The sequence below is a fragment of the Podarcis filfolensis genome (assembly GCF_964270895.1).
Source record: "Podarcis filfolensis genome assembly, chromosome: 5".
NCBI classification, from domain to species: Eukaryota; Metazoa; Chordata; class Lepidosauria; order Squamata; family Lacertidae; genus Podarcis; species Podarcis filfolensis.
The window spans coordinates 27,698,166-27,726,127 of record NC_139608.1 but is presented as its reverse complement, the minus strand read 5'-3'; the positions used below and the strand labels follow the sequence as shown (position 1 = coordinate 27,726,127).

The 27,962-nt window shown below is 39.7% G+C and overlaps 1 protein-coding gene and 1 long non-coding RNA gene across 2 annotated transcripts; both read left to right on the top strand.

The window, feature by feature from the left end:
- The first annotated feature begins 75 nt into the window (after positions 1 to 75).
- Positions 76 to 27,962, top strand: FBXO36 (F-box protein 36). The gene is made up of 4 exons (XM_083613975.1): positions 76 to 211; positions 17,761 to 17,869; positions 26,036 to 26,208; positions 27,741 to 27,962. Exons 1-4 carry the CDS (start codon positions 116 to 118, stop codon positions 27,930 to 27,932), a joined length of 570 nt encoding a protein of 189 aa, XP_083470101.1. The 5' UTR covers positions 76 to 115; the 3' UTR covers positions 27,933 to 27,962.
- On the top strand, positions 8,518 to 13,518 carry LOC310762672. Its single transcript, XR_014548129.1, has 2 exons — positions 8,518 to 8,927; positions 11,940 to 13,518. It is a non-coding gene; the product is annotated as an uncharacterized lncRNA (long non-coding RNA).

The following is a 27,962-nucleotide window of genomic DNA, read 5'->3' as shown; positions in this document are numbered from 1 at the left end:
CCAGCACGGAGGAGCTTGCCCGTCTCCTTTAAGAGGGGAGGCTGGGCTTCCCGTGACCTCTCCGTGCGGCCGCCCCTTCCTGGTTGCCATAGCGATTGGCCGCTGGCGTCCTAAAATGGCGTCGCTCCTCACAGACACTTTGTTCGAGGCGCGAGGGCAGGCCCCGGCGCCCAGCAAAGACTTCTACCAGCTCCTTGTCACCAAGACGGAGGTGAGTGAATTTCCTCCCCTCTCAGGGGGTCCTCCACAGATTTCTTCTCCTCCTCCTTCCTCGCTGTTGTTACGGGGTGAGTGGCGACGGCCTGACGTGATAGCGAAAAAAGTAATGGAAGTTGCCTCATTTGAATTTAATGCTGTTCGTTACTTCTTCCCAGGACTGAACAGGTGCATCCTAGAAAAGTGTAAGGGAAATTCTCCGCGCGCTTGACTTGCTTCTCATTCAGGAAAGGAAATGGGGTCTACTAGAATTTAAGCAAAACATTTCGCTGATAATTAAATTGCTATGCCAAACCTCCCTACTAGAACATTCATTATCTAAATCTGCGATTTGGTAGTCCTGTCCCCTAATCCTAGATGCTGCCTTTATTTAAGGCACATTGTACCTGGTTAAATGTACACCTTTCTGTATGTGTGTCCCCATTTTGAGCTTTCTCATCTACAGGGAGATTCTATAGTCCTAGACATCTCCCATGAAGGTGGGTTTTCCAACAGGAGTTATATTGGGTGAATTCTAAATAGATGAAAGTTCTTATTTCTATGTCACACATCCTGCTCCATCAATGACAGGGATGGGGAGACTGGGGCCCAAGGGCCAAATGCAGCCCTCCAGGACTCTTTTTGGCCCTCAGTGCTCTCCTCAGGCCACACACCCTTCTCAGCCCCTCCTTGGACCACTTTGCACCATCTTTGAGTCTTTCATTTCTGCTTGGATGGAGAACAGAGAGGGATGCAATTGTGAAAAAACCTACCCTATAAGATACAGTGACAAAATTCACATTTATTGCTTACTTTTGCCTCTGACCATGATTTTGACTGTGTGTGTGTGTGTGTGTGTGTGTGTGTGTTTTCCAAACATTCCTCCGTTCTTTCACCTGAAAAATATGAGGCAATTGGACTCCAATATGTTGCAGGGCTGTATACTTGGCAAATTCCCAGATTACATTTCTGCACCAAATACCCAAAGGTACTCTGCATTCTGCAACATTTGCAAATATTTTTCCAGCATCAAATCCTAATAGTGTTACTTACTCAGTAATTCAGTAAAATGTTGTCACGATGCTATTATAGCTAACAATATTACCTTTGAAATTCAGATCCTTTCTCTTCTTGGAACTTTGCATGCACATTCCAAGCATCTTTTGCTCATTCCCAGGTGGGTTTGATCCACTGTTTGAGAAATAAGGTTTAATCTCTAGTAAAAGTAATATTGCTCCTCCAGAGAGTGTGTTATGGCAAGTTACAGTATTTTGTTTTTAGGCTCTCAGCATTTGTGAGATAGCAGTATGCAGAAATACTATACCTGGTACTGCAAAATTATTTTTAGTGGGTGTATATGTAAATCAAAGTGGCTGTCTGTTCAGGGGGAGACAGTATCCCATATCATTGCCCTTCTTTGACCTGATACTGCTGCGACATCACTCTAGAATCCAAAGAATTGAGAATACTGTCAGTATGCTTTTAATATAGAGGTTTACCTACTAGTTCTGTTGTTTTTTCTGTAGTATAACTGACACATCTCCTAACTGCTTTGATTCCATGGGATCCAGAATCATGACGGTTCTGTCTCTAGTTGGTGACCTGTTCTGGCAGCTCAGAAGGGGAAATTGAGCTTTATTTCGCTTTTTTCCTTTATCCATTAAGTTGCTTTTCTGCCACGTTGATCTCTCTGGCACAGTGACTGTTACAGCTGCATCAAAGCAACTGCTTCTGTGGAAGCATTAAGTGAGTGAAACTTTCAGTGTTAAGAAGCCATGTGATTTCCTGGAACAACTTCCTCAAAAATGAAAAGTTTCTGGAAGTATGGAAGGGGAAGCAAAGAACAACATTTTGGTTTTTCTTACTGTAAACTCCCAACAGTTTCAGAGGAGAAGAAATACATTTCCACTCTGTGTATGTGAGACACAGTATATCCCCAAACTAATGCATATACGTAATATACAGGGATTGAGATTCTCTTTTAATTACACCAAATCTGGTGCCTGCAAACAATTTGCCACCTTTCTGTTTAGGAAAGACGTTTCCTGAGGGTGCACAGAAATGGAAGAGTACCCAGTTAACATTCCAACTGCAAGTTATTGTCATGTAATAAAAAGATTCTAAATGTAGAATACAGTATAACTTCTTTGTTTAGATTATAAAAAGAAGTGGAAATTAGTAAGCCCAATATTCTAGTCGTAAATATACAACCTAAATAACTGTAAAATAAATGTTGTTTGGTTAGTTGTGAGGGAAAGAATCTTTTAGGAATTGCTCTCCCCCTATAACAGCAGCATGAAATAAAGAATGATGATAATCATGTTGATGATGTTGATAAATATAGCGCTATCTATGTGTATTGCACTTCGCAAAGTATGACAGAACAGATCCTCGTCCCAGGAGATTTACAATCTATAAAGCAATGCAAGCAAGACAACAAAGGAAGAAGAGATTTTCATTTGAGAATTAATCTTCATGCGAGGGGGATATTCTCTGGATTTTATCTCTATAGTCAAATAATTGCCAAACCCTGGTTGCATGTTGGCATTTCTTTTTAAAATGTATTGGAGATGGGGTGGTGAAGGGAGGCTAACAGCAGATCATACGAGGGTACACAGAAGGACATAATGACCAGCAATCCAGAAACACTAATAAAAGCAAGGTAACAGTTGAACTTCTAAGATTTGGTTGTTTTAAAAAAAAAAGTTTAATAATCAGTAGTGAGTCATGAATCAAAGAGACTAGGTGGGTAAAAGATGGAAGTCTGCTAATGCAAGGAAGTTGTTCTAGATGGTAAAGTTAAAAGAGTAGGATCATTATGACAAGAAAGAGACAAAGAAATCTGGCACTTAAGCTTCTTAAGCAGTGAACTCATAAGATAGGGTTGATAATAGAAATGTAACTAGTGAATATTCTGAATGTGTAAGTAATATTACATCTGTCATCAATTTGATTTGACCAGGCTGGTTAATTACTGTAATACATGAAATAATTATACAAGACAAATGCATTGATTTCTATGGAACACCTTATTTCTTTCCATAAAGGTCCAAGTAGTATTTTCCTATATATTTTAACCAGTCTATTTTTCTAGAAAAATAAGTGTCAGAGCTCACCATGAACTTCTCATTTGTTCCCTTAGAATGTCAGTGGTGAGAGGTGGCAGAACTGAGCTCCAGTGACCTCTGAGTGAAAAAAAGCCCCAATTTTAACATAAATACTTGCATATAAGATTTCATTAAGTCCTCTTACAGAAAAAAGCACTTCATAAGTTCCACTGATAAAAACATCTAGTTTTAACAGTTTGGTTGCAAATAAGTGAATTTGCTGCTTCCTTTTATTGTTCCTTTGTCTTCCCTTCAGACTAGATTTCACTGTGGTTGTACATGGACAAGCTAGAGATAAAATGGTGGGAGGGGCATAATAGATAAATGATCTTTGAGAGATCTACAGGGCTACTTCTGAGGGAAATTTTTCATATGGAGAAGAGATGAGCTTATACTTTGTAGCAAAATTCTGAAGTGCTCAGAAACCTGGTTAACTACAACATTAATTTTTTTTCTCCATTTGCAAAATAGTCATTTTTATGACAGCTCAAGCATTCAGACCTAGTTAACCAAAGTGTTTCTCAACCGCCCACTTATTCCAACAGAAAACTATACCATTGAAGCTATTTCTTTTAATCTATCCAGACTCAAATGTCCTTGAAAAGTGCAGGCATATGAGTGATTCATGGACGCTTCCCAAAACATTCTTAAGAAAGACTCTAAATGGAGATACAACTTTGAGAATAACAGTGTAGTTTAGTATTATATCGAGAAGTGTATGAAGAGTAAGTATTTTATAAGAATGCAGACAGCTGGAAAGATTAGATTAAACCAGAAATGGGTAAGATAAAATTGCAGGAAAAGGCACTGCTGTTAATGTGGGAGGTGTGGACATGAAACCATTTCAGAGAGGATTGATGATATGACAGGAATGTAGGCATCTGTGTCTCTCCCCCCCCCCCCCCGGGATTTTTTTCTCTACAGCAAGGATGAGAGTTACAGCTGATTTTAAGTATATTAACAACACTGAAATCCACAAGTTCTATCCTCCGAACACCTAGTTTTCGCAGAGTTTGCATTCATATCTACCTCCTCCATTAAATTAATCATTTCAACGGTATGTATTGTGCTTGGCCTTCTTTTCCACAGGCTGCATTAGATTTCATTGAGGCCAGCCCACTACTTGCTCAGGAGCAGGGCCGGATTTAGGTTTGATGAGCCCCTAAACTACTGAAGGTAATGGGGCCCTTTATATGTCCAGCTGTCTTTTGTCAACAACAAATTGTCACTGTTTTTTTGTGTTGAATATATGCTGTATGGTAATTTATGGACCTGATAGGTATCTAAAGCAATTTGCAAATAACAAAATATGTATTTTATCGAAGTAATTGATACAAAAATGAGCAAACAAGTTATATTTTAGGGAGCAGGCTAGCAGGCGGGGCCCATTACTTACATAATAGGAGCCTATACAACACAAAACACTATTTCTGTATGTAAGTTTTATTTTATTTGTTTTTTATCTTATATTTTGGAAATGTACATCCAGTTGTTTTTTCTTTAATTTTTTGGGTGGTCCCCAAGAGAATGGGGCCCTAAGCTATAGCTTGTTTAGCTTATATGTAAATCACTGCTCAGGAGTGATGCTTTCCCTTCTTGGAGGTTTTTTAAACAATTTTCTTGCTTCAGTAGAACTTGCTATTTAGTATATTTATATCCTGCCTTCCTTGCATCCCAGAAGTTAAAATAAAAAAAATTTTTTCTTTCCAGTAGCACCTTAAAGACCAACTAAGTTAGTTCTTGGTATGAGCTTTCGTGTGCATGCACACTTCGTCAGATACACGACGAAGGGTGTATCTGACGAAGTGTGCATGCACACGAAAGCTCATACCAAGAACTAACTTAGTTGGTCTTTAAGGTGCTACTGGAAAGAAAAAAAATTTTTTGTTTTGACTATGGCAGACCAACACGGCTACCTTTCTGTAACCAGAAGTTAAAATGTGTTACATGGGATTCCTAGGTGGTTTACTATCCCAGCATTGACCTGCTTAGCTTCAACGAGGTGGCTTCATCACATGCCTTGTAATCTTGTCCTAGTAAGTGGTAATTCTATTGTGGGAAGGATAGATAAATGTAAGCCTATATCAAGGCCTATGTCTTATAGACTAGGGTTTTCTACACTCCAGATGTTGTTGGACTATAACTCTCATCAGCCCTAGCCAGCTTTCCCAGTGGTCAGTTTCCCCACCCTGCTACGGATATTCACAGTGATGTAGCGCATTCACCCTGCTCCTTAAAAAAGAATGGGCATAAGCCCTCCAAAGTTGTGCATTTCAAAGTTTTGTTTATTTCAGTAGAATAAAAGCATGTGCATGGTTAACTGAGCACTGACGTCCACATGACAGAGGTGCTAACTTTGGAGGATTAATCCTACTATATCTTATACATAACAGGTTTACAAATAATAAAGGGACAGCTCATATTTTGAATGTGGCTGCTGTTCTTTACTGATTGGTCCAGCAGGAAACCTCATAGATAACAACATTCACAGAACTTGTGATGTGCCAAAACTTATACACTCTTCATCTTAAATACTGGATAAGCCCAGCCCTGTCTCCCTAAGTCTTAAAAACTAGATCAAAATTTCATAAGTGTTTCCCTTCCCTTCCTACAGAAGTTTATGAGCTAGCCTCATGTGACTTACGGTATTCTAATACCTTTGTGTACCCAAATATTTTAATTAAGGTCAATTGCAATAAAAAATCAAGGAAAAAAACAAAAATGGGGGCGGGCAATACAAGAAGAAGGAAAAAACATTGTCAGTTCACATTAACAATACATTTATACATCCTCAATACATCCATCTTAGTTTACACGTAGAGATCAATATAGGCCTTCCAAATGTCAGCTATTTAATTTAGTGAAGTTGGTGTTTATAGAAAGTATACTTCTATAGTTTCTCTAGATTGAAGATGGTATTTGGTCCTTTTTTTATTCAGCTATCCAGAAAGCTACTAGGTAAACAATTTTTAAAATTGCCCATGCTGGGGTATTCATAGAAAATAAGACTTGCCAATCTTTCAGATGTGTTAACAGATATGCCTCATAGTACAGAGTACATTTTAAAATTAATAATCTATGTGGCCATCTGCTGCTATTCAGGTTCTTCAGAATGTTTAATTGTACAGGAAGAGAGACATTAAATCAGGCATCCCCAAACTTGGCCCTCCAGCTGTTTTGGGACTACAACTCCCATCGTCCCTAGCTAACAGGACCAGTGGTCAGGGATGATGGGAATTGTAGTCCCAAAACAGCTGGAGGGCCAAGTTTGGGGTGCCTGCATTAAATTATAATAAAGTTACTATGCTACTGTTCTTTACTGTTATGATTAATGCTCATCAAAGTATTTTTAACCCTTTATGTCATGTTACCAATTCTCAGCTTTCAGTAAAGATTTTAGTAGAAGACTGCTGAGAGTTCCAGACTTTTAGTACCTGCTTTAACCAACCTCCACCTCAGGGCAACCTAAGGATTCTGGATGCTGAATATAAATTATTTTTCTTCAGATTGTGTGCCAAATCAGCCTATCCCAGCCTGTGGTTTTGCCACACCTATCACTGTTTTCCTTTAGCAAAGCTGCTCTGAATTCTCTGCTAATATGCATGTACTAGGACATACTGTTCAGGATTACATATGCAGCTTTAATGACAGACAGATTTACCCAATAGTTCCATTAGGAAACACAGGAATGGCACATTATTTTTCTGAGCAGTCACAGATAAGAAGTGCTTTCAGATTTGTTCACTCATGCACATACATGCATACCTTTTCCCCCAAAATAACTTCTGGGATCCTGGCTGACTCTCTTCCACTGAACCCTTTCCCCTCACTAGGGAAGCTGTATGCCATGAACTGGCAAGATGACAGCGAGAAGGGAGAGGTGAAAGAGGATCCCTGTGAGGAGTGTAGCCAGGACACACTGGGGCATGCAGGGGATGGGTAAGGAAGTACTCACAGGGTTACAGAGGATGATGAGGGAATGAGGATCAGTGCGCAGGAACCACAGCAGCAAGACCCATCACCAGAGCCGGGGGATGGGCCTGTCTCCATGAACATGGTGGGCACTGAGACGTAGGGAGCAATGGAAGGGGGACTCAGGAAGGCTAAGGCAGGCAAGGGCCCACAGCCCAGCTCCCTAGCTAGCCAGGTAGGGCTCGCTAGCTCTGGGAGGAGGTGTGTGATTCCTCAGCTGAAGTAGGCTTGGAACAGGTGAGGGTCATGTGCCTCATCAAGCCCAGATGCTGCAATCAGCATGCCAAGTTCCAAAGGGCAACAGAGCTGAAGTGCTATGCCTGCTCAACTGCCCATGTTGATGGACCTTGGCTTTAATGTTCCTGGACCTCTATGGGACTGCACTTCAGGTTTGACTCTGGACTATATCCTGACTGCTGGACTTGAGACTTGCAGGCATAGGCAAACTCTGGCCCTCCAGATGTTTTGGAACTACAATTCCCATCATCCCTAGCTAACAGGACCAGTGGTCAGGGATGATGGGAATTGTAGTCTCAAAACATCTGGAGGACCAGAGTTTGCCTATGCCTGGACTACTGAAACCCTGCCCAGCTACAGCTGTGGTTGTGCCATGAGCTTAAGATGATGGAAGGCACTCTGTGCGACAAGACCACCTGTGCCTCAAGTGACAGCAGTGAATCCAGAACCCCCAAACAACAAACCCAGTCATTCAGAGGAAGTGTGATTCAATTTAGAAATGACCCCACAGGAATTCATACTAGAGAATCCATGGAGCAGTCAGGTCCCACCTGGAACTAGCCATCCAAATAGGAACAGCACCACTGCAGTGCAGTGCTCCCCAACCTGACTCAGAACAATACCATGATTGATGATATCAAAACCCATTGAGAGATCTAATAAGAATCAACTGTCACACCTGTCCCATTTCTCTCCCTTGGCACAGGATCATACATTATGAGCAAGGCATTTTCCACACTGAAACCAGGCCTGAATCTCAGTTGAAATGGATCTAGAAAATCTGTCTCCTCCAAAACAACCTGGATCTGGTTGGTACCAAACCACTCAAGTAGCAAATGTCCCCTTTCTGGGCAAGGTTCTAATCTAAAATTATTAAGAACTTCAAGGTCTAGGGAAGGCTTCTTCATCAGTGGTCTTGCAAACGCCTCCTTCAGGCAGCCTGGTGTATGGGAAATCCATCTGGAAGACAAAATGTATATCAAGGAGTTAGTGATGATGATGATGATGATGATGATGATGATGATTTGTTGAATTTATATACCGCCCTATACCGGGAGGTCACATGATTCTAACATGGTTACCCTTCCTGCTTCTGTTTCTCCCCCCTCCCTCCCAGCCTTTAGTTTTTGAAGGTGTGAGAACAGTCTTTGGTGTCCTAATCAGTTGGGAGGAGTTGAACCCCTCCCCCCAGCTGCCTTAATCTGTCTGGGAGGATAGTGCTGGAAACCTTCTTTTATATTGAAAATTATTAAAGTGAGACATTGGGAGGAGGTGGCTATTTATAAAATTGGTTGGTTTGGGCAGAGTCTTTCAGAAGCTTATACACAGACTGGCCTATGCAAACTGAGACTACCTGGAGGAGTCACTTCGTGGGTTCTTGAGGGCTTCCAAGTGGCAGAGGGAAGGGCATGCTTGGTATGTATATATTGCTTGCTGTTTAGAAATAAAACCTTCTCACTCGCTTGTGTTTTGTATTGCTTCTGAATCTCTTTTAAAAGAACCACCTTGCAGGGGCCACTAGGTGGCACATCGGAAGATGGCTGACAATAACATCTCTCCGACCCACACGAGGTAATTTGGAGGCTATTAAGGGGGTAATTAGCCTCCTTAACCCCCCCAGGATTGTGGGGGGGGACGGCCCTTGCCTGCTGTGCCCTATACCACCCCCGAATTTGTGGGGGTGGGGGCACTAGGCACAAAGCCCTCCTGTGGGATTCCGGCACTCCTGGATGCCGTCCCTGATTCGCGCCGCTAGTTGCAAGCATCTTCAAAAGAAACAATTTGGACGAGATAAATTGCACTTGCTTCAAGGAAAAAGGGGAGTAAAGACTGCTGACAGAAGAGATCTCTGATAACAAGACAAGAATAAAATATGAGAAGATACGTCAAGATACGGTATGACTGAGGGGGGAGGGGGAAAAAAACCTGCCTTCCTTTTTCTTATGTGATTTAACAAGAATCCCCTCCCCTAATGAGTCAGAAACTAAGGACTTAAGTTGTGGATTTAAGGCTGTGTGGAGATAAACTTTCGAACCAAAGCAATGTTTCAAGATGAAGCTGGAAAGCTAAGAGTTTTGGAATGACGCAGTTAAAAATGCCGTCGCCATTTTGGGAGGCATTGTTGGAGCTCTTGGGTCTGGGAGGAGAAAGAGAGAAATAGAGTTGTTTACATATCGTGGATCAACTTCTCGGTGGGACTTAAGAGCGACAAATGCCAAATTTATGATGGAAAGAGCGATGTTATCTACGAAGGAGATATATGGAAACCATCTGGACTTAGTGGAGGAACGGGAAATCCACACAGGATTATTATTTTGCTTATCGGCTTAAGGAGACTAACAGAAGAGATTGTAAAGGAAAAATAGAAATTATATGAACAAGATATGATGTCGAAACACCAAGATAAGACTGGATAGAATTATGAATTTTGTTTCGACTGATTGGGACTGATTTGGACATTAACGCAGTAATAAGAAGATGATCTGAATCCCCCTTTGGATCTTGAAGTATGGGTTCCCCCAACAAAATTTAAAAATTTGGCTTTGTAATTTGGAATTTATGTGATGTGATTTAATTTGATGTGATTGGCCAGTTAATAAAAATTATTAAAAAAATAAAAAATAAAAGAACCACCTTGCATTTGGCAAGGCAACTCGGACCACTCCTTCTTGAAGCATTAATCACCTTCCTGGCCCATTCAGCTGCCCCCTTTCTAGCAGATTTTATAAGCCATGAGGTGCAAGGGTACAAAACACAAGTGGTTGCACAAACCTAGCCAAATACCTTGTCCATATCCTCAGGCCGCAGCAACTAAAACTCATCCAAGACAAGAAAGGACTTTTCTTCAGCAGGATCATCAGCTGAGCCCAAATCCTAGAGGATGGAAGTAGCTTTATCCTCAAAATGCTTAGCAAGCATGTCACAGCAAATTCACCTTCCTAGGGCCAGTAGGCAATAATAAGCGTTTATGTAGTTCATATAGTTCCACTCAGTGTGTTTTTTCTTAAAAAATGTTTAGGGGTACTCTCATTTTTCTATTTATATTGAAATACTGCCCCTCAATGTGGCCAGTTTCACAAAATGTTTTGGGGTATGCATACCCCTGTGTACCCCAAGAAAAAACGCACTGGTTCCACTAGTGTGGGAGCAATATATCTGCTCCCTGGCATAATTAATGTAAAGGTTTGTTTTGACCAAGTTTCCAACATATCCAATATTTTAATATTTTGTGTGTGTATGCTAATTTAAAATTTGTCAGACAAATGAGTCAAGGTTCATGAATTGCAATCTGTTCTGTAGTTAGCTCCTTTGTGCTCATTTTTCTTGTGCTTAGTGAGTCACCTAACAAATGAACAACTAATTTAAACAGACTGTATATTAGCAGATTTCACATATATGGGGTATTGTATGTCTGATCTAACAAAATGTTTGTATCATTTCCTTTACATATGTGGTTATAGAACTAATAATTCACTCAGTGTGCTGATAATAGTGAATGGTTTGTTTTATAACATAACTGATCCCCGTTAGTAGTGAATTGTAACTAAACTGGTATATTTCCTATTATTTAGAATCATAGAATTGTAGAATTAGAAGGGACCCTAAGGATCATACAGACCACCACACCAGAAGGAAAGGGAGACAGAAAGTGAAACCTAAGCTTCTTCTGGCCTGTTATATGACCTTGAGAGAAAGAGATAACAGAATCAGTTTAAACCAGCTGTTCAGCTTCTCTGAAGGAATAACCCAAACATCAGGAACCTTTTGCTTGTTTCCAGGCAGAATAGAATCTTACTTGTCAGCTAAAAATTTCTAGCTTGCACCAGCTTGTACCACACAGAGAAGCCTCTAGAACCTTCTTGAATAAATTAGAATAAATTAGAATAGGAAAGATCTCTACACTTTAAACCAATATTTTCTTTACTAAAAATGCAAATTTGACAAACTCTGGCACCTTATTCCAAAGTATGATTCTGTCTACACTGCTACTTATTCTTTGAACTTAATGTACAGTGCTAACAAGTTTTGCTAAAGTAATGTAGGATGGTACCAGTAGCTGCAAAGGACCATAGATAAACATTTTTGAAAAACAGGTATAGACAAAGCTTCCTTCTCTGTAGAGGTATCTAATCTACCCTACACTAATAATACTGGGGGAACATTACAATTCTGTGCATACTATTCTAAGCATCTTGTTTTAGGTTGATACAAAGTACTTTTGTTTTTATTGTAATCATTTGTAAGTTTTAAACAGATTTATAAACACATAAAATTTTAATTCTCTTAATGTTTAATTGTTTATAATTATTATTTTTCCTATGTTTTAAGCGATTGTTTTTATCTGTAAGCCACCTTGAGTCCCAGGAGGGGAAAATGTGGGATATAAATAGATACTAATAATACTTCACAATTTCCCTTCTTTCTCAGTTTTCTAGGGCATGGTTATCTAATTGACTTCAGTTGTTCCTCAGGACAAGGCAGCAGTAGTAGTTGTTGGACCATCTTGTGGGTGGGCAAGGAGACTGAGAACGGCAGAGAAGGCATCATTGCCTCTGCTGCATATGAATTAGCATATTAAACAGTGCAACAATTCCTGTCCGCTTCTTGTGTATATACAGCAGTTGTTTGTTTATTGCAATATTTACACACACTTAGTTTTTTTCCCCAAAAGTGTAGTGTATTTATTTTTATTTATTTCATAAAATGTATATACTGCTTGATTGCAGAAAAAACCTCAAAGCAGTGTTAAGACTCAGTTTTATTTTGCAAATTGTCACAGTTCTCTGAGGACCACTTTTGTTCTGTATTCTCCATACTCTCTGGTGCACATTTTCATGAGAGTGAAGCACAGTATTACAAAATCATTTGTGCACTACAAAGTTGTATGTGTTAACAAGCAGTGTGTTTATCCTTTACTTTGGAATGGGGATCAGAACAAAAATGTGATGGAAAATTGTAGCAAACTGCTCTAAAAATGTGTGATGTGATGTTGATGTCAATGGCATTAGCCAATAGTAGCCCCAAACAGCTGTTTGCATATATACTGAATGTTCCTTTCTATGAAGAGGAACAGGGGCTTTCCAGCTTCACCTTGAGGCAAGGTGAAAATCTGAAAAACCAGTTTAACCAAAGCATACAGTGGGACAAAAGAATGTACATTTGTATTGCAAATAACAATGGCAGCATAAAACCACCCCATCATTTTGATGGAAATGCTGTCTGCCTTCATCCCAAGATCATTAGAATCTTTATTGGAGACTTTAGTCCAGATAGCCCTGCTCCCAAAGACTGGGTGAGGGGCAATTGGAAATATGGCCTTTTCTGTTGTGATGTCTTATTTATGGAATACTTGAAAGAGGGATGCTTTTGGATTAGTCCCCTTATATCTAGATGGCAAGTTGGAACAGTTTTGCTTTTACTGCTATGTTGTTGCTTTTTTATTCAGCCTGTGATATTTGCTTTTATTGTAATTATTTCTTCTTTCCTTGTAAGTAATTGTGAGGGCCATTAAGATGCAAAAAAAGAATGTAAATTAGTTGTATCTTGATTTGTTATGAGAAACCCCTTCATATAAGATACATGGAAATTCTTTCAATTCTCTAAACAGGAATGTGATTTTAAATGGCATTATTTCTAACAACAATCTGAGCATAGTATCCAAAAAAGTATTGTAGGAATACATACGGTACTTTCCCTTATTATTCTGTTAATCTGCTCTTAATATTAATTTTCTTGCAAATCAAAATGATGTGGCTCATTTCAATATCTCAGTTTCCAAACAGCCTGTTATTTTTCTGCTAATGAGTTAGTAACTGTATAAAAAGATTATTGCATGTTCTTGATTTCAGTTTTTGGTATAATTGCTTCATTTATCATGTGCTCCTTAGACAGTTCCTTGTAACTAATTAAATGCAAACATTTGACCATATGACATGCAAACTTCTGGTGTTAACTGATGGCGTTCTACTGTAGTTAAATATGCAAATAAATTATTTTTAACATGTCAGTCAAGCTTTTTCATATTCTATCTGCACTGAAATAACACTTTTTAAGAAACTTTTCACATTGCTTGTCAAAGCCTGAATGTTACACAGTGCAATCCAAAGCATGCTTACTGAGAAGTAAGTCGTTAGCATCCTTACAAGTACAATCTTAATTGCCCTAATAAAATCAGTCCTAGCTATAGGATGTACACAATTCTCACAATCTGAAGGCCATACAACCACTCTTGGAAGGATCATGCTGCTTACGTTGTCTACCAGCGTGACTTCTAGATCCAAAAAGAGTAATAGTCACAAGAACAAGAAATAATAAGGGTCAGACTAAAAATGTATTTGTCCTAAAAAGTGTAGGCTTTCCATGTTCAGGATTGAACAGCTATAGATAAGAAATACATTTCCATTTTCCATTTTCGTTTTCCCATTCCCTTGGAGATTTCCCCCAGTGTAACGAAAAACAAAACAAAACAAAGAACACTACAAATGATATGCCCCTGGGTAAGCTCCAAACACCTATTGTGGCTCCTTGAGGGAAGGCAGATTGTTGCTTTGAATAAAGATGGAAGCCTTTCCACACTGTAATGGTGATTTCATTTTCTGAACAATTGTTTTTCCTCATAGACCTGAAATGTGAGCCATCTCTTCGATTACTCACATTAAACTGTAATTGGATCGTGTTTCTCAAGAATACACATTGTCTCACAGAAAGTCACTGAGAAGACATAAAACTAGGTAGATTTTAAAAAATTAACCCCAAAGAAAAAACTGAATGCTGGGGATTCAGATATTATAAAACAGATATGTTCCATATATGGTGGAGTTATCTGAGCATACAGAAATTTTGGGCATGGATATTAACAAAGACTAAAGATGTAATGAATGCGGAAGTCGTATTATACCCTGTTAGAGGGTTGCATGGAAGGAAAAAGTTCAGAAGAAGAAATGGAATTAATTTATTATTTATTGACAGCAGCAAAGATTTTGTGGCGTTCAGTATTTGAAGAGAAATTAAGTACCTGGAATAATGGATAGGGAAATAAAATGCTGGATATTGATTAAATCTGTGAAACTAATTTACTGGATTTAAAAAAACTAGGGAGGGATGAAAACAGTACAAAATGAATTGTTCTGAGATTTTAAAAAAATAATATGGTAAGGAAAATCCTGTTTAAGAGAAGATACAGATTTGATAGCACTGGGAGTTAACTTTTAAGAAGGACCAAAAGAAAAGAAAACCATATAAAGAGTTACGGAAGAACTATTAGAAAGAATGCTATTTTGAATATTGCATCTGCAAAAAAAGGTTGTGTTATGATTAATATTTTCCTTTGATTATATTTGTAAGTTTTGATATTAATAATAAGGTTAATAAAATTCAGCAAAAATAAAAATAATGCATTTAATTTTTATGTGAGTGGAATGCTCTGGCCATATTTTGTATGACATGTTTCAAACTGATATTCTGCTTTTGTGCCTGCATGTTCAGCATTCCTCAGACCAGGCCAGCAAGGCCAGTAGCTGTTGCTGGCACCTGCCAACAACTTGATCAATTCTTTAAAAAATGTATTTTTATTAAAGATTTTCTTGATTTACAAAGGTATGTGCAATGTCTCTCTCTCGTATTTCCCCCCCAACGTAACACTTTTTTTTTTTTTACACATCAGTTTCATTTGTTGAGACATTAGGAAGAACAACCTGATCAATTTAACCCCTTATTCATTCTCAGTTAGAAATTGTCCATTCTTCCTGACAGCTGTGTACACTGATAGTAATCCCAACTGTGGGAGGTGGCAGGTTTCCCAGCCTATGAGTCATAAAGATGCGTCCCTGCAACTCCTGTTTCTATCAGGAACCTGTGCTGTCACTGTCCAACATCAGACTCTACTTCCACATATCAAGGAAAACCTGAGCAGAAGTGGAGAATGTGTGGTATTGAAACACAATACAGCTGCCTACCATATGGTGCTGTGGTCTAAACCACAGAGCCTAGGGCTTGCCAATCAGAAGGTCAACGGTTCGAATCCTCGTGATGGGGTGAGCTCCCGTTGTTTGGTCCCAGCTCCTGCCCACCTAGCAGTTCGAAAGCACGTCAAAGTGCAAGTAGATAAATAGGTACCGCTCTGGAGGGAAGGTAAACAGCGTTTCTGCGCGCTGCTCTGGTTTTGCCAGAAGCGGCTTAGTCATGCTGGCCACATGACCCGGAAGCTGTCTGCGGACCAACACCGGCTCCCTCGGCCAGTAAAGTGAGATGAGCGCCGCAACCCCAGAGTCATTCGCAACTGGACCTAACAGGGGTACCTTTACCTTTATCATATGGCAAGCAAGACTGCTACCACTGATGTAGCTAGAGGTGCTGATGTTTCCTTTACCACCACATTCCACCAACCAACCAAGGGCCTGGGTACCAGGACACATGACAACATGCCGCTGTTTGACCACTAGACCCTGCACTACAGTCCCCACATGGCATTACACAGACCTATGCCAAAACAGCACAAGCCAATTTAGTAATCCCGAGGGGAGGGGATCTTTTTCAGTCAGTCCCATAATAAGCATCTAATTAGTCATCTCCTTCCACCATCTGAGAGTAACAATTTACAAATCTTATCAAGTGGACTCTGGCGTGTAAAAGCATACGGTGAGCCGTAAAGTTGTTGGCTCTTAAGGTACCACCAGACCCCTCTGTATTTTTCATTATGGATGTTGAGAAGGAAATAAACAATGCCCTTTGTGGTTTATTCCTAGCTTATGCTTCAGGAAAAATAATTGATGCATAAGTGCTGGTATCCCAGGAACTACCGTAATTTTGTTGCATTAATGAGTGAGCCATTCTGTCCCAAAAAGTACAATTTAACTGAAAAAGTAAACATGCCAGTGTTTACATATTTTGGGAGGTATGAAATTTATTATTATATGTTTGTCTCTGCAGTGAAAGTTCCTTTGATAATAACAATAAAAAGAGAAAGAAAAATGCTGTAAATACATGCTCATCCTCTAGTAAATTGATTTACATTCTCTTAAAAGGCTTTTGTGGTTCTAATTTTTACCAAAGAGGTGCATATGTGGGCGAAGGACAAGCAGTCTTCTATTTCTCCATCATGATCCTTTTCATAAATTAGCTTACGGCTACATTTCTAGAATTTCTGGCTCTCCATGTAGCTGAGGAATAGATAGAAAGCTTGATAACCTTTTTCCACAATAGGGATGTTCTAAATATGGGGACAGTACCACAATTTTTGGCATTGGAACTGATGGTGTCCTGTTTTGATGATGCTTTCCCCTAGATTACTCAGTCTGCACAAACTTCATTGTTAGCAATAGGTGAAGATATCTTTAGTACCCTCGGTTTGTAATACTTTTTTCTTGCTTCTTTCTGGTTCTGGTGTTAGCTGCTCTCTTTTTTTACTTTTATCTTCACTGGAGTAAATTTTGATTTCTTTCTTCTTTTTTTGTTCATTTTTTTTTAGTTGTTTGCTAGAAGTTACAGTTCAAGCAAACTTTTCCAGGCAGACGTTACACTAAAAATAGAAAAATTATAGTAGAAAACATAAAATATATCCAAGAAAACAGCAATGAGATCTGAAACAGCAGATGGCAGAGCAGCATAAAAATCACCACAGAAGATTAATGTTAAAATGCCTGAGAAAATATTTGGATGCATTTGGTTCACCTGGATTCAAAATAAGTGTTAGATTAGCCTCTCTCTCACTAAAATGGTAATTTACCTCATTGCTGTTCACTATAACTGGCAGCTGACAGACCAGGAAGAGGCACCTGAAGATGATTTCAGCACACAGGTAGGCTCATATGCAGAAAAGTGATTTGTCAAGTACCCTTGTCCTAAATGGTGAAGAGCTTCAAGGTAAACACGAGCAATTTGAATTAGGTTCTGAAACATACTGGGAGCTAATACAGGCATTTTAGCACTGGCATGATGTGTCCCCAATACTTTGTTCCCATTAGTGCATACAGACACCTGTGAGCATGTTTACTGCAATTTCTGAACCATTTTCAAACGCAACCTTGTCTCCTCTAGAAGTTAGCAGAGCATTGATGACTTGAGGCTATGGTATCTCTCCAGCAAGATTCATAGTTGGTGCAAGCTTTTTTTGCCACAGAGGCCGCTTACTTATTTTATTTATTATAATACCATTATACACTGTGATTTCACACAAAAAATCAAAGCGGCTGTACAACATTAATAACCAAAATAAACACCAGCTAAGATTTCTCAAAATTCTCATTTATAGGTAATTTTCAGGTGGTGGAAAATTTCTCTTCGGAGTGAATTTCGTGAAGCAAGACCTGGAGAACTTAGAGAAACTCATGAAGACTTCTTGGATGACCCTTCTCTCCAAAGTAAGATACTAAAAGTATAGCTTTAGTCTGATGGATGTTCCAATCCATCATCTATATTCATGTTTGCAGGAGACCTAGATTAATAACATATTTAAAAGGTGATCTGTGATGGCAACATTTCAGATGATGGAAACTGCACTAGTTGCATATCCCTAGTTTTTTAAAAGTTCAGTTTCCCCTTGGGCATCCCTTCTAACCCTACAGCCCTATGATTCCTGCAGAGTAAAATGTTCAGTTGGGTATGTATGTGATGAGACATTCTTTTAGGTATTATGTACTACTCATTTCATTTCTGTACCAGTTTATGTTAAAAAAAAAAATCTCAAAGTGGTTTACAGCACCTTTCTTTCTTTCTTTCTTTCACACTGGATTCAGTCAGGGTATGACCAAATTCAGACAGACTTTCTCCTCAAGCCCTGAAGAATTAAGCACACAAACTAAGGAAGCTTGCATGCTGCCATTTAAACCATACAACTTGCAGAGTTTATTGATTTAGTTACATCCATCATGTGGTTGAGTTATCAGTGACCCTTCACCTTGAAATTAAGAAAAGGAAGCATACCAGAAAAAAGCCATAATTGTGCTTCAACAAAGCTTGTGTAACATGTTAATTTTCCCTATTCAATCAAAACAAGACTCCCCCACCCCACTTAAGGCAGCATCTTAACCCCAAGAAATATTAAATATTTGTCTTCCTATGAGTGTGGGGCGCAATTCTCCAAAATCTTCCAGTCCAGCACAGTCCTTACTCCTGAACACGGCATGGCAGTAAGGATTTGATGAGTTGTGCTCCAGTACTGGAAACAGCCAGAAACTCATCAAACAAGGTTGCTACGCTTGACAGAGACATCTTTTTCTTCCAACATAGCTTTCCATTGCCTTTTCTTACATATAAGCCCAGGCAGGAACATAATCCAATGCAACTGAGAAACAGAATCAGGATGCATCGCCCGTATCCATAGCTACCACAACAGGGAGCCCAATCAGGAGTGATAAAAACACTAAGAAGAGCTGGGAAGCATTCCCTGTCGCACCCATGTTCCCCATCATTGTTGATCCGATGATCCTGAACCAAAGGCTTAGCGGGGTAACAGCCTGTGTATTTAGGGTATTTCCTGGAGTGGTTGGCGCTGGGATCTTGGGAAACTGGCAGTTGTCTTCGACAACACCTACTTCCTGGAATCGGCCATTACAAGGAGAAAGAGGAAGAGCATGTGATTGGTTTGTGCCCCTCGGAAACGCCGGCGACTACAACTCCCCATTCAATATATCAAAAACACAGAATAAAACAATCCAGAATAAAACATTACTAAAGAAAGTCAAATATAAAGTATACAATCAAAGCAACATAATTAACAGGAAACAAAAATAATATCTTCAACATTTCAAAAGAAGACGGTACTAAAAGAAGTCAAATATAAAATGCACATTTAAAACTGCATAATTAACAAGAAAATAGCATATTATCATAAGCATAGAACAAACCTGCTGTTGCTGCTACTAATGGTGGATGGCAGTTCATGGTGGATGGTGGTTGTGGAAGCTCAGGCTCTATAACCTTGGCCTGCACTAAGAGACAGCCAAGATGGTATCTGCTCTCTTCAACAGCCTCAGCTTTTGTAGCTGGAGTCAGTGAGGGCCCCACCCTCTCTGACCAGGTGAAAAAAGGCTTGCAAGGCAAGGAGCAGGTCTTCCAGGACTCACAGCCAAAATGGTCTCCTGGTCCCAAGCCAAATAGAGTTTGCAATCCAATACCAAAACCTTGAATGGGCAGCCAGTACAATTCTGTCAATAGTAGCATACCATGATGGCAATATTCTGCCCCAGTGAGCAGATGAGCTGCCACATTCTGCACTAGTAGCTTCCAGATTAAGCTCACATAGAGCACTTTGCAGTCATCCAATCCGGTTGTTACAAGTGTGTGGATGGCAGTGATCAAGCTATCCCCATCCAGAAACAGCCATTGATTACCTTACCAGCTGAAGCTGGTAAAAAGCAATCCTAGCAACTGATGTCACCCAGACCTCTAGTGAGAGAGATAGATCCAGTAACACACCCATGCTACAAGCCTGTTCTTTCATATGCAAAGGAGGGTGGGGCAGCAAACTAAAAACCACACAAGACAAGTTGTCGTTTGAACATATGTGAGCCAAATCCCGACTTGTTCAGCAAATGATGGCTTAGTGTTACTTAGGAACCAGACCAGTTTGTATACTGCATTTGAACGTTATGTGTGTTCAAGTTAGCACTATACTTTTGGTTTAGGAAAGTGAGTTTAGTGTTGTTTTTAATTTTATATTTTTAACACTCAGTGTTAAAATTACTGATAAAACCGGTAGTCGCTACTAAGGGAGTTAACTGTGTGTTGCAACCCAGCATTATATTCAAAATCATATCAGATTTACCCTTCCACTGTAATGAATAATTTTGGAATAGTTCTACCATATGTATGGTGAGTCTGCACATAGAACTTCACCTGTTTTTACACTAAGGTCATCAGACAGTGACCTACAAATACCACCTGCAACAGATGCGAGGCTTATATCTACAAGGGAGAGGGTAGTTACAGACTGCCCTCCCTGGGGAGATATACCTGGCATCAACTTGTATATTCTTTCAGTACCAGGAAAACAATTATTATTTCAGTCATTTTAAAACATTTGTATTAACTTTAAATTGTTTCGCTATTAATTGCGCTTTATTCCTGCCATTTGCTTTTCATTTTTGTAAACTGTGTTGCAGTCATTGGTTAAGGCGAACATATAAATGTTTTAGATAACTAAATATCTGACAGCTATTCAAGTAATTGGGATAAATATATCATTATGGACCAACCTTTGGGGCATTTGTGCCATACAGAATAATTCTTCGGGTAGCACTTAGAGCACTAGAGAGTGTGCTTTGCATGCAAAAGATTCCCGGTTTAAATCCTGGCATCTTCAGCTGAAAGGATCAGGTAGCAGGGCTAAAACAGGCTTCTTATGTGAGCCCTTGGCTTTCTGCTGCTGATTGGAATAGACAGTGCTGTGTTGAAGACAGTCTGGTTCAGTGTAAGGCAGCCTCATAATCCACTCCCCTGTGTCCTGTGCTTTAGGGTAGTCTTGCTTGATGTGTATTAAGTCATGAGCAGGCAACAGAAACTCACTGGTGGGGAAGGAGTATTTTAGAGCCTAATGGGGTAAGACCCCATTCCCAAAGCCATCAGCTTTCAGGCTCTGTGGAAGTATTGGTTGCCAACTGAGGAAGCTAAAGGCAGTAGAGCAGTCCAAGGCAGGCACAGGTCACCAGCCAGAAGTAGGAAGTGTAGGCTAGGGCAGGTTCCAAAGGCAGCAATGACGCAGGTGGCCTCATCCTGTACAGCAAGGCAGGAATTTGGGTTCTGGAAGGCAGCAGAAGAGAGCAGGGACTTGGTTTGGTTTCAGGAATCTGTAGCACAACTATCCTGTGACAAATCAGGCCTTAGCTTGAAAATATATATCTTGAAACTGCAAATAATTAGACATGTTTTTTTCTGCGTTGCCTCCTTGCAGTAATGAACTACAGGCAGAAAATCTAACAGAAATTCAGTCCAGACAAAGTTTAGGGAGAAATGATCATAGTCAGCATGATCATTCCACACAGCTTGACAGAGAGGCTTCTGTGGGGATCTATCTGGAGTCAACTGCCAAAAGATTTCTCCAGCAGAACTGAGACATGTATGATGGGTTCAGAAAATGGATTGGGATATGGATATACAATGGTACCTCGGGTTACATACACTTAAGGTTACATACACTTCAGGTTACAGACTCCGCTAACCCAGAAATAGTACCTTGGGTTAAGAACTTTGCTTCAGGATGAGAACAGAAATCGTGCAGCAGCAGCAGGAGGCCCCATTAGCTAAAGTCGTGCTTCAGGTTAAGAACAGTTTCAGGTTAAGAACGGACCTCCGGAAATAATTAAGTACTTAATCTGAGGTACCACTGTATAGCTACCAGGAGTAGTAGTCCAGGAAATAGACTAGACTGGAAAGAGCAGAAGGCACAAGGCAACAGGGAGTAGTGAGGTCCGAAGGCTTTTCTGCAGCCAGTCTGACAGGAGGCCTCTTCAGAAAATACCGTTCCTTGCAAGCAGTGCCTTAGGGAGCAATTGTATGCTCAAGAAGCAGGCATAAATCAATCTGGTGTAAGTTTACACCGGAACCAAACTCCTTTCAGGAGCAAGACTACGGCCAGGTGAGCCAGCTGTAGCCCGTCAGAAGGAAAATAAGATTACAGTATAGAGTTTGACTTAAACTACCCTTTTTGTCAAGTCACATGACTGAGCTGACAGTTAGGATCCAGCTTAAGCCCCCACCCCTTCTTGGGGATTTACACTGGCCTTGGCTCAGATGGCTGAGCCCCAGCTGATCCAGGATGGGCAAGTTATACTGGCATATTTTTGGCTGAACCCAACTGTGGTGGGAAGCTCCCAGCTCAGTCAGAAATTCACTGCATCCCATCAGATCCTGTCATAGAATTACCTCCTTGTCCATGTTGTACAGTTGACAGAAGGCCACGGCCATGAATTAGGGTTCTGAATAAAAAATTAACCAGCCCTGCTTTTTTCTATTTCTTTTGAATCTCTCCCAGCTTAGGAAGCTTTATGTCTAAATATCTGTGGAAACCGAGAAGGGAATTTATGGATTTGTGAACAAGGTTATGACAGGGTTAATAAATGGAGCTGGCGATAGTATTTACATGAGCTGTTGATAGATGAAGATTTTATTCCAACTCTATGGCACAAAGTACTGAATATACAACATTCCATAACCATTTAGCTAATTTTATCTCTAGTTTTTAAAGTTATTAATTAACATTTGACTTGCTTCTCAGTAGTTGGTATACATGATATAGTTTTTATGTGTCTTATAATGCAAGAAGACATTCCCAAATGCGCTGTTGTAAAATGTTTGTTCCTCAAGGAAAGATAAAATAAAATAAATTAATTTTGTCAGTAAAACATTAAGCCAGTCATTATCCTACGTAGGTACTTCCAGCTGTTAGTAGAAAGCTTATGATACAAACCATTTTAAATAATCAGGAACTGATAATGGTTTTTAAATGCTCATAATAGCATTTAAACATCACACAGAGAGAAGCAACCAAGTTCAGCAGCAGTCATGCACTTGCCAATTTATGCCTGGTTTCAGGGCATTGTCATGCTATTTAATTTGATTTTGCATTTGATAATCTGCCTACAAGCCTTGGGAAATTCGTGATTCTCTACACGTCAGCATTCTAGTAACATTTAGGCAGCTGTGTGTTTTGTTTGTGGTTTTAATTTGATATACTGGTGTGTTTTCAGTAAGTTAGTGCAAAATATATTTTAAAAGGGGTGCATCCTTCCTCCTCAGCAGAAGGAGTCCTTCCATCAGAAGAAGGGAACCTTCAGCCTGACAAATTGCTGTTCATCTAGGTATCTTATGATGGCAGCTTTAAGATAGCAACCAGATGATTGAACTATTTATAATAAAGATAATCTTGGAAAAATTGATCATATGAACAAATTTTGTACCATAGAGTACAATCCTATGCATAAGAAAGATATGCTACTGGTGGATTAAACTCTGTGAGGTGCACTGTATCCTTGAATCCCAAACTGCGCTGGATATCTGAATGGATATTATCTTAGCTGGATTCAACCCATGGGCTTTTCCGTCCAATAGGAGGCTTTTGGCTCCATAGAAGGCTTTTTTCAAAAAATAATTGCTGTGTGTGTACTAGACAGCATCTTAAAAAGCAGAGACATCACCTTGCCAACAAAGGCCTGTATAGCTAAAGCTATGGTTTTCCCAGTAGTGATGTACGGAAGTGAGAGCTGGACCATAAAGAAGGCCGATCGGCGAAGAATTGATGCTTTTGAATTATGAAGCTGGAGGAGACTCTTGAGAGTCCTATGGACTGCAAGAAGATCAAACCTATCCATTCTGAAGGAAATCAGCCCTGAGTCCAGGATCTGGAAGGACAGATCCTGAAGCTGAGGCTGCAATACTTTGGCCACCTCATGAGAAGAGAAGACTCCCTGGAAAAGACCCTGATGTTGGGAAAGCTTGAGGGCACAAGGAGAAGGGGGCAACAGAGGACGAGATGGTTGGACAGTGTTCTCGAAGCTACCAGCATGAGTTTGACCAAACTGCGGGAGGCAGTGGAGGACAGGAGGGCCTGGCGTGCTCTGGTCCATGGGGTCACGAAGAGTTGGACAGGACTAAACAACAAGAAGTGTGTACATGTGAATTTGTGTGCATGGGTTGGCCCATCCATGAGGGAGGCTGAGGCAGCCACCTTGGGTGGTGGAATGCCAAGAGGATGCAGCCTCAAAGGCCCACCCTGCTGCCTCTGCCAGCAGCAGAGAAGTGCCAGCGGCAGCAGGGGCAGCTTCCGGCGAGATCTCACACATTCTGTGAGTTCTCTGCAAGATCTCATGAGATCTCACCACAACCTGCTGCTGCCACTTTGCAGGTGCTGCCACACAACAAAGGAGACTTCATTGGGGCAGCAGCTTTCTTCTTCACCTTTACCGTGGTTTATGGTATCTGTGTAACAGTGTTGGGAATGAGAAAATTGGCCTTCAGTCTACAAAAGATTCCCTGTTTCTGTGTATTATATCGTATAATAATAATGCCCCCGCCCCCCGCACTGGCAAAGACAGTACAAAACAGGAAAAGGTGGGTGGGTAAGAGAGACAGAGGGACGCCGCACCCATTTTTTATTTTAGTCCTGCCCAATATGGACTTTGATTCCGCCTACCACTGGCTCTGCCCCCAGTTCTTGCCGACATGCTGCTCCCAATAGATTACCCAAAGATAGGTGGCTCTCAGCCAAAAAAGGGTCTCTTACCTTTGATCTAATTGATCACTAGCTCTTGACAAAGACAACCAGATACCCCTGCAAAGCCCACTATATGTTAATACTTAGAGTTTATATATTTTTATCATGATTATCGAAAAATCTGATTAACTGAGCGTGATGTTTCATGGCTAATAGCTGTTTGTAGTATTTGTCTACCTGTTTTTACAGTTGTCTATGCAGGTAGCTGTCCTGTGACAGCTTTCTTTTGAGAGTCCTGAAATTGTTGCCAGTAATTGCACTGGTAACTATGACTTGAGAACAGAGATCAGCAACTAAAGATTTCATTTATTAGTTAGTGCCAACAAATGAAATTCAGAGCCCTTCCATCTCTTTGTCCTTGTTGCCATCTATTATTGAGGGGAAATATCGCTGTATCAAAAAAGCAAGCAAGCTATCATTTTTGCACAATTGTAGCGGTACACAGTAGCAAGTATAATTTGGTTCCAGATTATTAGATTCCAGGACACAATGGAAAACTTGCCTTTCACGTACAAAGATGAACATAGATTGTCTATGTGAGATAATGTTTGTGAAGCACTTGGAGACTAAGCAGTGGAATAAAAATGCCAAGTAGTATTTTAATTGTTTTATTACATATTACAGTAATAATTTTTATACATTATAGGTTTACAGTGTCATCTAGTTACCCAAAACTGGTGTTGAATATGAATACAATTGCATACTCATCTGGTAACCACTTGCAATAATCTGTTCTGTAATACAGCCAGTCAGGATTTCAATGCACTTGCCCTGAAATACAGTCTTTCACTCTCGGAATTTACAGGAAGCATATTTCCAGTCTAAGGAGGAAGACCAGAATGTGTGGTTAATGGATATTAAACTGTCTTATCCATTCTTTTCAACTATAAAATTGATGCCAGGTTGAGTTGTGCAGCTTCACTTATTAGCAAACTTGAACTGTGAGATTTAAGTGAATAAAATACACTAATATGTGTATTTTAATTCTCATGTAAGTTCAGCAGCTCAAATCATTCCAGTAGCCTACCATGCAACGATGATTTGAAGGGTTGCACCACACTGAAACATTCCCATTTGGTGTTTACTATTAATCTCAGATAGTAGTTTAATTCAGTTTTTCAAGGTTGGAACTAACAACTTCAAATGTATTCTTTCCATACTGAAAATTGGTGGGTTTTATGATGTGTGGTTTAATACATACTTCCTAACCTTTACGGTTTCTAGCATGGTAAAACATATTATATTTAGCATTACATTTAGAAGAATGGCTGATCCTTTGGAACATAGTATAAATCTTGGTTTTTGTTTTTTAACACAGTTCAAATAGCCATCGTGTTTGGAGGAGATACTCTGGATCATATCTTCAACATGTGCCGGGGGAATTACGATTTCCTAGTGCGACTTCCTGATCCATTGCTTTTGTACATCATGTCCTATTTGGATCTTGAAGATATTGCCAGACTTTCTCAAGTATCTCACAGATTTGAAACGGTAAAAAAAGAAGAAAAAGCAATATTTGAAATGTGTTCAATTGCAGTTTAGCTTCAACAAAGACGAGTGCCTTCAGTTAGTGTCTGTCTAATGATTGTCCAGTCATGATGAATTACCAAAAAGTACCAAGGAGTGCTAGTTATTGCATGAGCATGCAAAGAAACATTTTCAGGGACTGGGGATATAGATTCTCTGGGCTCCTAGGGTGAAAAAACTAACTCATGATGTGGTCAGCTTTATTAAACTGAGTTCATCCAGGAAAGTGCATTGCTATACAGTATTCTTTATCTTAATACAGTTAGGTAGCCATGTTGGTCTGACTCAGTCAAAATGAATTAAAAAGTAAAAAAAATGTCCAGTAGAACCTTAGAAACCAACTAAGTTTGTTCTGGGTATAAGCTTTTGTGTGCATGCACACTTCTTCAGATACATGCACACAAAAGCTTATACCCAGAACAAACTTAGTTGGTCTCTAAGGTGCTACTGGACAATTTTTTATTTTTATTAATTTTGACTTTATCTTAATATTTATGCTTGACCCTTTTCTAGACACCCATTCCTGCACCCTTCCTGCATTAGACCTCTGTGCCTTAAACATCCATCTCTTGAAGACAAACTTCATTGTATCTCTAGCTGTCATAAGATTTTGTTATTCTGCTAGATGAGATGTAATACATAATCAGAAATTTATTGCCTCCCTCAGTTATTTTTCACAGCACGTGACAATTTCATGAAAACGACTGCTCTCTGGTTTTAAATGCTTGCACATGACTGACTTAAACAAAACACCACCAGAGGGAGCTAATGCCTAATGCAAAAGAGAAATTCAAGCAAGGGCATAGTTTTCTTGTATCGTTTGGCAGCCATATAATCTTTCAGCAGATTAATTACCTCATGTATGCATGTTTAAATAAGAAAATATTGGGCAGCCCCAAGTATCTGGGATTCTACATTCCATTCTGCAATCTGAAAGCATTACAGCAGATTTGTGGTGCGGGACATGATGGCAGAGTAGTTCTTTCTGTAGATTATTTTAATATGTCATATTTCATTTACAAAGTGCAATTCAAATCCATAATTTGGTTAAATGAAAAAGTGAGATTTACTTTGTATATGCCTACTCTGAAGCCAGGAAGTGGCAAATGCTAGCACTGAAGCATAGACAAAGGTGATTCAATCCATCTGTGGTGGCAGCACAGCAAAGAAAAGAAAAGAAAAAATGCATTGAGTAAAGTAGCAGAATATTCCCATGCAATAATTATGTGTTTTAAAATGCATTTCTAGCTTGAAAGAATCTGTAGATGGTTCAATCCAAAGTAGGAAATACTATATACTGTAATTAACAACACTATAGAAAGTTAAGGTAATGCAATATCCAGGCATTCATTTCTTTGGAAAAGCTCCCATCATTACTGTAAATCAAACAGCCAGCAGTAATTCAAATATTTGTTATCCTTCAAATAACTGTATTTTTTAAAATGACACTTGGCTAATGTTTAAGGCTAATACCTTTTTGTTTCTTTTGCAAATAGTTATGCAACTCTGATAAACTATGGGAAATGATTGTACAAAATTTATCGGGCAGAATTACCTCAGAAATGAGATCCCTGGCACACGAGGTGGGCTGGAAGCAGTTCTTCTTCACTAACAAGATTCAACTGCAGCTCCAACTCAGAAGAAGAAGACAGATGAAAACTGAATCATCAGATAGCCTGTCAGATTAAAGGAGTGCTTTTCCCAGCTGGCGGTAACAA

Bases quoted from the DNA above. Each gene is read 5' to 3' on its own strand.
- FBXO36 (XM_083613975.1), top strand. From the start codon at position 116: ATGGCGTCGCTCCTCACAGACACTTTGTTCGAGGCGCGAGGGCAGGCC. The intron at 17,870-26,035 runs GTAAGATACTAA...TTTTTAACACAG, and splicing joins GGATGACCCTTCTCTCCAAA to TTCAAATAGCCATCGTGTTT. The intron at 26,209-27,740 runs GTAAAAAAAGAA...TTTTGCAAATAG, and splicing joins TATCTCACAGATTTGAAACG to TTATGCAACTCTGATAAACT.